Source organism: Chelonoidis abingdonii, chromosome 3 (genome assembly GCF_003597395.2).
Source record: "Chelonoidis abingdonii isolate Lonesome George chromosome 3, CheloAbing_2.0, whole genome shotgun sequence".
Classification (NCBI taxonomy): Eukaryota; Metazoa; Chordata; order Testudines; family Testudinidae; genus Chelonoidis; species Chelonoidis abingdonii.
In genome coordinates, this window is record NC_133771.1 from 8,274,627 (window position 1) to 8,285,754 (window position 11,128).

General features: G+C 40.3%; 2 protein-coding genes across 2 annotated transcripts in view; both read right to left on the bottom strand.

Annotated features, from left to right (window-relative positions):
* The window catches only part of KIF13B (kinesin family member 13B), a 163,615-nt gene extending 158,818 nt beyond the window's left edge, over nucleotides 1–4,797 (bottom strand). The window contains exons 1-2 of the mRNA XM_075063590.1: nucleotides 4,715–4,797; nucleotides 2,871–3,005 (exon numbers count right to left, since the gene is read on the bottom strand). Of these exons, the coding sequence (XP_074919691.1) occupies nucleotides 2,871–2,990 (120 nt within the window). The 5' untranslated portion in view covers nucleotides 2,991–3,005; nucleotides 4,715–4,797. The remainder of the gene's footprint in view (nucleotides 1–2,870; nucleotides 3,006–4,714) is intronic.
* Nucleotides 4,798–5,238: 441 nt separating this feature from the next.
* The window catches only part of LOC116828912 (kinesin-like protein KIF13B), a 101,166-nt gene continuing 95,276 nt past the window's right edge, over nucleotides 5,239–11,128 (bottom strand). Inside the window, exons 5-6 of the mRNA XM_075063592.1 lie at nucleotides 6,053–6,130; nucleotides 5,239–5,409 (exon numbers count right to left, since the gene is read on the bottom strand). Of these exons, the coding sequence (XP_074919693.1) occupies nucleotides 6,108–6,130 (23 nt within the window). The 3' untranslated portion in view covers nucleotides 5,239–5,409; nucleotides 6,053–6,107. The remainder of the gene's footprint in view (nucleotides 5,410–6,052; nucleotides 6,131–11,128) is intronic.

An 11,128-nucleotide genomic window follows, 5' to 3' on the forward strand; every position in this document is an offset into this window, starting at 1 on the left:
CTGGGGGTTAAATGGGAATGCAGGGGGAAACTGAAGTGTTGGAAGAGTGTTTGAAGTAAAACTGGCTTTGGTCCTTTACGGAAATATTTGATGGAGATATTTTGTATGGTAGTACTTCGAGAATGAAAGCGACCTTGTACAGGTTATGACAGATTTCAGGTCTGTAACTTTTTCATGGCACTATTCCAAATGTATGTTTGCTCGAAACATGTTGGCAAAGAATTTCACCTTCTCGAGTTAGGAATACTTTTCTTTCTTTTATTGTTTGTTTACTGTTTTTGAATGAGAAACCTAGCAGAGGACGTCCCCGCATACAAATTGTACACACTGAAAAAATAACAAAAATTTGAGAGACTTCTTGAAGACAAACTTAAATAATGTTGGTTAATTCTTATTAAACGCTACATTTATCTTTTTCCTGGTTAGCCCTGTGGTAGGCCTGTGGCCCTTTCTAAGGCAAATACAAAATAATCGGATAGAACCGAGTCCTGAGACAAAGGAGTTTGTGAGCTTATCAGTCCCAGTCCAATCAGTAAATAATATTCAGATGTAGGAATAGAGAGCATACTGACTCAAATTTTCAGATAACACAAGCTGAGTGAGGTTGTGCAAAACACTTCATGAATGATAGGTAAAGCGAAATTCAAAGGGATATTTGATAAATTGGGGAGACTGGGCTGCATAACAGATGGTTAAGGGTTAACATGTCTCTGTCTTACCATGCTAAAAGGTTAAGAAGCTAGTAAACATAGGTGACACTGACCAGAGGACCAATGGGGGCAGACACTTTCAAATCTTGGTGCCGGGAAGTCTTTGTCTGTTTCTTTTGTTCGTTGTTCCTCTTGGGCTAAGAGGGGTCAGACCGTGGCATTCCAGGTCTTTCTCCAATCTATGAAACAAATCTCATGTTTCCTAACAATAGTATAGTACTAGCTAGAAAAGGGGATTACGTCTTATGTTTGGTTTTCTTAACTTATGATGAATGTGTATTTTGCTGGATCAGATCTCCCTCTGTTTGCTGTAAACTTGTATCCTTAGGCTGGGGGAGGACCAGTCCCTCTGAGGCTATGGATGAGCTAAGACCCTGTAAACATTTCCATCTCGCTGGTTTTACAGAGATAATTTTTACTTTTTCTTTTCTTTAATGAAAGAGCTTTTTTTGATAAAGAACACAAACCTAGCAGCTGTTGATTAGATTTCCCTGTTTTTTCCCCTTGTTTAAGACCCAAGGGATTGGTACTCTAACGTCACCAGGGGATTGTGGGGGGGAAAACGCCTGAGAGGGGAAGGTTAATATCCTCTTTTTAAGATCCTAAGGAGTTGGAATCGATGCTGTCCTGTGAACTCTCAGGGTAACCCAGGGAGGGGAAAAGTCTGGGCGAGTGGGAAGAGGAGGGAATGGTTTCTTTCTCTTGTGTTTTAAGACCAGGGGTTTGGGTCTTGGGTTCCCCAGGGAAGATTTTGGGCGACAGGAAGTGGTGGCACCAAAACACTATTTTTTGGGCTGGTGGCAGCGCTATCAGATCTAAGCTAGGAATTACAGTCCTAGAAGGGTACACAGTGCGGGTCCCCACTTTTGGCAAGCTAAAAGTTCAAAGTCGGGAACCGCAATAGATACCCGCTGCCGGAGGTCGTATGGATGATACGTGTGGGATTTCTGATGGACCAAAAAGCCATTTGAGTTTTTTTCCTCCTTTCTGGCTGCTTGAGATGCAGCCTGGGAAAAGGAAGACGGTGTTCCAATTTTTAAAAGGGTGTCTTGTTAAAGCTAGGAGGTTCAGGCTGTGAGCCAGCAGACTACCAGCAAACAGGCATTTACATAAGTGAATTGGTTTTTTCTTTCTACCTTGTTTAGGTATAGCTAAATTGCCCTTGTAGAAAATCTCTGTTAACCCAGCGCCCTTGAGGAAAGCAGCCTTGAGCTGCAGCATTCCCGTTGGGTAAGCTTCAGAGGGCAAGCCACCGTCAGACAAAGAAGACAGGAAAATAAGTTCCAGGAAGCCATATTAAACTAGGAACGAGCGAGGCTAGCAAAGCCACAGAAGAGACATGAACATAGGAGACGGATGGAACTAATTTAATGCAGAAATAGCCTACAGGAAGAAAGCGGCCCACAAAGAGGAAGAAGAACAGCCAAAAAGGTCTTGCCCACAGGATAAAGAGCATAGTTAGAGAGAAGGGATAGAGCGCAGAACGCGGAGACTAGGTGGGATCTCCCACCACAATATTATGATTACATTAGTATTACTGTAGCACTTAGGAGCCCCAGTCATGGAACAGGACCCCACTGTGTTAGGTGCAGTACAAACAGCACAAAACAAGAGTCTGTGCCCAAAGAGATTACAATCTGAATATAAGAAAAGAGGCAGCAGATGGATACAGACTGACCAATAGGCAAGTACAAGAAAACAGACAATACTGGTTAGTGTGATAGGCATCGGTTTCAGCACATCAGGAGCCTGACCACTGTCAAGCTTTCTATAGGCACCGTGGCAAAGGGGTGCTTTAAGGAGGGATCTGGAGGATACTGAGTCAGTTTTGCAGAAGTTTTACTTTCCATCTAGCCCCCAAATCTACATTACAAACTCTTGTTTTAAAATACATGTTTTATTGCTTCAGATATTAGGATTGAGGAATCCTCATGAAATCTACTGCAGCTTTGGGCTTGCATCCTTATATCATTGCATTTCAAAAGCCACATTTCAATCTTACATGTCCATCAAAACATCTACAAAAACCTAGCTTCACTACATATGTGCACAAGCACAGCAGTCTATTGAAACATTACAGAAGCCATGATTAGAATCTGTAGCTTGGATTAGACATCAGAGGTCAAAGTCTCTACCTGCAAATCTCCCACTATTACTTACCCCTGATTGTACATCATACAGTGTGTGTGTGAGGATGATCTTGAAGACTGCATGTGACCGACTGCTCTCTTCATTCATATTGGTTGAAGCCACTGTTCGAGATTTGTTACCCTCTGACATCAAAGACTCTATGTCCTAAATAAAATTGTAAGGCCTTTAATAATATGTACTAGGCACTATCTGCACAAACATTGCTTTCACTAAACTATTTCAATAGATAGTAAATATAATTTTGTTAAATAAACAACTTTCTCCCTGGGTTTGATTTTTTTTTTTTAAGTCTCTAAAGATTAAATCACAATATTGTGCTATTTTAAGTTAAAGAGTAAGCAGTAAACAGTCACTAAGCCTAACTCAATTTAAACAACATCACCATTTGTATGTTATCCATTAACTTTATTTGGGTCTCAAGGTGGAGGATACTGTATTCCTTTTTATTGGTTGGCTGGCTGAACAAAACATTAATTTACTGCAATGAACAAAGTAAAATGGAATTTCACTTGTGAAATCATAGAACATTAGGGTTGGAAGGTACCTCAGGAGGTTATCTAGTCCAACCCCCTGCTTTGCAGGACCAATCCCCAGACAGATTTTTGGCGCAGATCACTGAGTGGCCCCCTCAAAGATTGAACTCACAACCCTGGGTTTAGCAGGCCAATGCTCAAACCACTGAGCTATCCCTCCCCCCAATACTGCAGCATTTTAGTTCACTCAGTAGTTAGAGCTTTTCATTAACATGCATTTTAATTCATGCCTAGAACATTAAATTTTATAAATGCAAAACAATCAACAGAACAGGTTATGATGTTTCTCTCCTGGACAAAAGCTTGGGAAGTCCTAGAATGCCATAATTCATCAGTGGCCTCAGAGACACTGAGGCATAGGAGCTGCATGTTGTACGTCAATCTTACAAAATGGTCACAGACTTTCTGCCCCTACACAAAATCTATTCACCTAACCTTTAGCAGGATGATGCTGAGGAAGGAAAAAGCAAAACAAAACCACAATGCTTTCCTGCGCTTTGTGTGTGGAATTTTGCAAGACCGCTGTGTAGTGTGTATGGAAAACGTACATGAAATAATTTTATTTATAGAAACTAGTTAGTAAGGACTGGAAGAATTAACAGGGTGCTCATAACAGTACTCATGAACCAACCTCTGCATTGTAAATGTGTCTGCTTAGAGGCATAAGAGTTCTGTTATTCCATCTTATATTTACTAGCTTTTCTGACAGCATATCAAATAGCTTCACGATTGCTGCACAATCCTTAGAATTCGAGTTACTTAGGTTGAACACAGGGTTGCTACATGATTATCAATAATACTCTTCCTTTATTTAGTACATTCCATCCAAGGATCTTAAGTGCTTTACAAATACTAACTAGTTAATCCTGTGTTCCCATCTGAGGAAATGGAGGTACAGAGAGATGAAATGACCTAACCAAGCCTCAAAGCACATAGCTGGGTATCTGGTCTTTACTTTCTCCAGCAAAGGCAATGCACCAACCTTTTCTGTGAGCCTGTTACAAGTCCAAACTGTTTTTGTTTGTATAGCCTATGTTACTGAGACTACAAGTTAAGGTTGCAGTAAGGAAGAACTATTAAACCAGCCTTGTAAATCTCCCATTTCCTCTTTTTTTTTCTCTCTCTTCCCTATGTTAGGTGGTAAGAGCAGTACTCACATGTTTAGGACTTTCATAAAGGATTTCTTTAAGCATATTCTCTCTTAATCCCTTAATTACAGAAACATGATATAAAAATAATCTCACGACCATAAACACTTGAGCAGCGACTACAAGAATTATCAGTTTCAAAATCTATTCCGTCCCTAAAATTGTCCCTTACCTTGTAGCTGGCGACAGCCAGTTTAGATAGTCCATCTACATAAGGACCAAAGACGTTGTGCTCTCTAACTTTTAATGACTGACGGCTTCTGTTCAAAAAAAAAAAAGGTTTGCTACTTATAAGGCAGCTATCCAAGTACAATAGGGTTTCACGTAAAACCAATTTTTATCACTATCATTTCAGGCAGTAACAAGTGACAAGACCCTCTAGCCTTCAAATCCGGAATGGTTTAATGTTATAGTGCACTAGATAAAACACACCTGTCATCATACAGGTTTGGCATTTCCCATACTCACTTCATGAAAATCAGTGAGCATGGAGTAAGTGTTTGGGGACTATTGGCTTTAATAATAATATGCAGCTATTTGTGGGGTGCTAGGGGGCAGAAGGAAGACAACCCTATCCCATAACAGGGATAAGTCTTGATCTGAGAGGAAGCAAGGTAGGGAACCGCCTTAGCTCATGGAAACAAGGATCATGTTACATGGCCGAGGTCAAGCATCCTCTACATGTATACTGCTTACCCTTGGGGTCAAGGAGATCTCTACTTTCTTCTAAATCTCCAAGTAGGAAAACTTCCCTTTGAAACTCTGTTCTTCGTTTTCCTTTCTTGTGCTCTTTCAAGGACCACTGCAGAGTCTCGGGATTAATCCGGGCTGGTCGGCTGTACCCATCATGTGTAAGATTTTCCAGACCTGCGCTTTGAAACTAGTGTTAGTGCTTTACAACCATTTTTAGGTGATGGAATAAGGGGAAGTAAAGGGCAAAGAATGGTTCGGAACTTTTCCTTAATTCTTTTAACACAATTTTCTATATATAAGGACCAGACATCAATTAAAGACAAAGAAAAAAGGCAAGCCCTACTTATTAATCAAGCTGAAAAGGAAAACCAAGCTACTTAAATGATTGAGAGAGCACTTAGAGAGATGATCCTTATCATGGACGTAATTTATGCTACCTGATTTCATACCTACACGTGCAAGTAAGCCAACTGAAAAGCATATCTTTGTTTATCAAATTCAAATGAGGCAATGACTATACTAAATGCAGATCAGGATTTCCATTACAGATATAAAGATACAACAACAAGGACGTCATGAAACAGAAATTCAGACACTTATCCAAGCGTGGGAGCGGGTATCCAGGGCACCAAGAATTAGCAATGTTATTCAAAATGCTCTCACCTCAGCCCTAACAAAACAGAAAAAGCCACATTTAAAAAAAACCCTTAACAAGCTAGTTTTCCCACACGAGCATTTCAAAATCTAGCCAAGAACAGAATTATTTCTTTCACAACACGTTTTCCATCACAGCACTTTTTACACTCGCGATACTTACCAGTCTGTCCTAGCGAAGTACATGCGTTGTAGCCTAAAGCTTCTGAAGAATTCTCTCAAGCACTTGCAACAAATTTGACTAAAAATAATAAAAGCTGCAGTTGCAGGAAAATAACACCATACTTTTTACAGTCATGCCTCAGACTCCAATCAGCGCGAAAGAACTACTGTATTGAAGCACTTAAGTTCTGGTGGGTATCTCAATTGATGCGTAGGGAGTTTGAGAGAGGACAATGGACATAAATCTAGATAACTACACTGAGTCTGTGTGTTCATCCTGATTCTAGCACTACAAATTAAGCCGAAACTGGTTCTGTACTGTTATTTCTGTTGACACATTTATCAATCCATGGGGCACCCTTAGAACTCAACTACAGTCTATTGCAATCACAGATTTGTGCATCAGCAAACAAGAAAGACCGCACAAATGCTACTTTATTGCATTATTTTGACAATTCTGCAGTTAATTTAAATTTAACCGGTATACTTTCATGTCTACTACGGAGCTACTTTACAGTATTCTGTAATAAATGAAAATATAGTTAGGACTTTGCCATATTCACTGTGTTATCTTTGCAGAAAGAGCGTAATTATGTTAGAGGAGAACAGCATAGACTGATAGTGGATCAGCATATAGGATGTGTTTTCTACCTCGTCACACCTATCCTACATTTTGTTGTCTTTTCGCAACTGAGTGAGAATGTTTCATTGATTTTGGTTTTAAAGCGTTAATACAGCGATCGATCATAGAATTTGGACTGGAAGGGCAGCGCGATGTGGAGTCTAATCGTCTCTGCACTGACAGGCAAGTATTACTCAAACCCTCGGCGCCGTTGTCTTACCTGGTTATAAACCTCCTGATGGAAAAAGCAAGCAGAGCGTCTGTGGCACCTTATAGACTAACAGGATGTTTGGATTTATGGCTTTTGTGGGTGAATACCCACTTCTGCTTTTACAGATCCAGTGGTCACACACAGCTCCCTTGAATACTTGCCTCAGTGCGGATTCCACAATCCCGGTTATCCTGCTATACCTCTAGGAGTTGTTTCTAAATGCCTACTAATCTCTCTTGCTGCAATTTGCTCATTATTCTTGTCTGCAATCACGGTTAAATGAGACAACTTATCCTTCCTGTTTGTCACTTTTTACCTCTGTGGACTGTTAGTCCTTCATCGTCTTTCTCCAGACTCAACGCCTTTTTTTTCATTTTTCTTCATACGTTCATGTTTTTCACACCTTAATCTTTTTGGTTGTCTCTCTTGCTTCTCCAATCTCCCAATGTGTGTTGCCCGAATGGACACATGCTCTTGTTAGAGTCATGGCAATTTCAAAGTGGTGGCCTGAGGTCTTCATTGTCCTGAACTGTTTAAGGTTTTCTCCGTGCCGTATACATTTTTAACGTTTTCGAAGGTCTTTTCTATTAGTCTTATATTAACTAACCTATTTTATGTAAGTAATTAAGGCTTTTAAAATGTTTAAGAAGCTTCATTTAAATATATTAAAAGCAGAGCCCGCGACTGGTGGCCAGGACCCCGGGCCGTGGGGTCATAAATCAGCTCATGTGCCAACTTTGGCACCTGTGCCGTAGGTTGCCTACCCCTGCTCTAGTTGAAGCCCAGTCAGTGCTGAGTAGAGTGGAAAGAATTCCTGCATCTTGCTTTCAACACTACTGATAATACATTCCAAAAAGATAAGTTTTTTATAACAGTATTATGCTGATGATTCATATATAGCCCTCATATTCTTTTCTGCAGTCCTCCTTCCTAGGCAGTCATTTCCCATTTTGTATTTGTGCAACTGATTCGTCCTTCATAAGTGCAGTACTTTGCATCTGTCCTTACTGAATTTCATCCTATTTATTTCAGACCATTTCTCCAATTTGTCAAGATCTATTTTGAAGTCTAATCCTATTTTCCAAAATATTTGCAACCCCTCCCCGCTTGGTATCATGTGCAAACTTTGTAAGGGTACTCTCGATGCCATTATCCAAATCATTTTGGAAGATATTGAATAGAACTGGAACCAGGACAGATCCCTGAGATGCCCCCCACTCGATATGCTCTTCCAGCTTTACTATGAACCCACTAAGGAACTTCTCCAGTACAATTTTGCAATCACTTGTCCACCTATGCTACGCTGCCCTAGTTTGTTTACGAGAAGGTCGTGTGAGACAGTTATCAAAAACCTTACTAAATTCGAGATGTATCATATCTACTGCTTACCCCCATCCACAAGTCATGTTAACCTGTCAACGAATGTACCATTCTGATAATTATGCAACACCCAGGCAGATGGCAAGACACTTTAAATCATACATCAAATATTCAGAACGCTTCCCTCAAAAAGTTTCCCCTTCTCTGAAAAATTTCTTTCACTCAATGACCAAAGCAGTTCATGAATTTAGTTATATTGTACTGCTATAAATTTAAGGCCTGCTCTTCAATCACACACAGAAGATTCCATTTGAACTTAATAGGAATTTTGCCTGACTACAGACTATGGGTAAAATTTTCAAAAGCATCTAAGGGCTTTTCTTCACATACGGCACTGAACTGTAGGATCTGGGCCTATGTTTGGGAGTACAAGGCCCAGTCTTGCTCCCATTCAGATCAATAAAACTCGCACTGACTTCAGTGGGAGCAGGATAGGACCTTTTAAACCACTGCAACCTAAACCACTAAAGAATTAGGTCCCAATTCCGAAAGGTACTACAGTGAAATTACTCGTGTGTTGCTGAACTGGCCTGAGTGGGGGCAAGCTTTACTACAAAGGTGAACTTTGGCATTGATCCTCGAATTATGGACAGAAATAGGAATAGAAATCTTTTAAGTCATATATCTGGATTAAGTATTTTAATGGAGATATCTGTATGAATCAAAACGGCAAATTAGTTACATTCATCAATTACCTATACTGTATATAGATTGTAATGCATGTTTATTGGCTGCCATTACTCTAAATATTATGTTTAACTAGAAAGAAGGAAGAATTAAGGTAGCAGTTTTAAGACTTTGCCTTCTCTCTTGACAATGGGTAACCACATAGAGAAAAGGTTTTCCATGCTATATGGTCTTTTCTCTTTATCAAATACAGGATTGTAATTATCATAGCATCACAGAAGTGGAAGGGACCTTGAGAGATCATCTAGCCCAGTCGCCTGCACTCAAGGCGGGACTAAGTATTATCTAGACCATCTCTGACAGATGTTTGTCCAACCTGCTCTTAAAAATCCCCAATGATGGAGATTCCACAACCTCTCTAGGCAATTATTCCAGTCTTAACCACCCTGACAATTAGGAAGCTTTTCCTAATGTCCAACCTAAACCGCCCTTGCAGAAATTTAAGTCCATTGCTTCTTGCCCAGTTCTCAGAGGTTAAGATCAATTTTTCTCCCTCCTCCTTATAACAATCTTTTATGTACTTGAAAACTATTATCCTGTCCCCTCTTAGTCATTTCTTCTCCAGACTAAACAAACCCAATTTTTTCAGTCTTCCTTCATAGGTCATGTTTTCTAGACCTTTAATCATTTTTTTATTGCACTTCTCTGGACTTTCTCCAATTTGTCCACATCTTTCTTGAAATGTGGCACTGAGAACTAGACACAACGCTCCAGTTGAGGCCTAATCAGCGCAGAGTAAAGCAGAAGAATTACTTCTCATGTCTTGCTTACAATACTCCAGCTAATAAATCCCAGAATGAGGTTTGCTTTTTTTGCGACAACGTTACACTGTTGACTCATATGTAGCTTATGATCCACTATGAGCCCCAGATCCCTTTCCACAGTACTCCTTCCTAGGCAGTCATTTCCCATTTTGTATGTGTGCAACTGATTGCGCCTTCCTAAGTGGAATACTTTGCATTTGTCCTTATTGAATTTCAGCCTATTTACTTCAGACCATTTCTCCAGTTTGTCCAGATCATTTTGAATTTTAATCCTATCCTCCAAAGCACTTATAACCCCTCCCAGCTTGGTATTGTCTGCAAACTTTATGGGTGTACGTTATCCTCAGGGCTCGTAGAATTTGTGCTCTGCTTTCTAAAGAAGCAGAGCATAACCATAATATAGTGCACACTAGCCAGGCCCCTGATCCTCCCATGTGCTAGGGTCTAGGAATAGAGACAGTGTGGAGCCCTTAGCAGCTCTATACTGGCCAGGCAGGCCCTCTGAGTGGGGGCATTCCCTGAGAGTTGTGTCCCTCCATTGGATGTCCCTTTATGCTGCCTGAACAGACTTCAAAGCCTTTTACAAGCAATCACCTAAAGTAAGATTCACAATACACCTTGGGGAGCTGGTCAAAAATGCTAATATTTCATTTTTATTTTTTGTAATTTCCCCATACAAATTTTCAATAAAAACCTTGTAAAACTAGAAAATTGTAGCAATGCAAAACCAAAAAAAGATTAAAAAACAGATTTCAGTTTGTTCCATTGAAAAGCTGGACAGCTTTGACTAAAATGCAAGTTTTGCATAAACTTTTTTTTTGGTTAAAAGCCATTTTTCATCAAAAAAAAATTTTGGTGAAAATATGTCAGTCAGCTCTAATAATGGGCCTGATCCAAAGCCCACTGAAGTTAATACAAGATTTTCCATTAGGATGGATGGACCTTGGATCAGGGCTTATCCATTTATAGAGGGGTAACCTGAGACACAGAGACTGAGTTTGACAGCGTTACATAATGAGTCAGTGGCAGAGCCAAGAACAGAACCTGACTTCCCGGCCCCTACACTAACCATCAGACACACAGATATTTGTCACCTTATTGACTGCTGCTACCCAGCTTTATCACTGCCCTGTTAGTTTGAAGCAGCTTGGTTGGATGCTATCATCTGCAGGGTGGTGGGGATGGGAACTGTCACATCTGGGCCTTCATCAGTATCAGTGCTTGTTCTCCTTGATTGATAAGAGATGCTGAGTCATGTCAGCCTGGTGCAAGAGCAGTGAAGCAGGACAGCAGCAGCTGAGCCAGAGATTAGCCTCTGGACGCTCTAAATTACATGAGAAAGCATGTTCTTCCCCTGGGAAAGCCTGTGTCTGTGCCATCCAGATAAGGTACCGGTGACAATGTCATCACGGG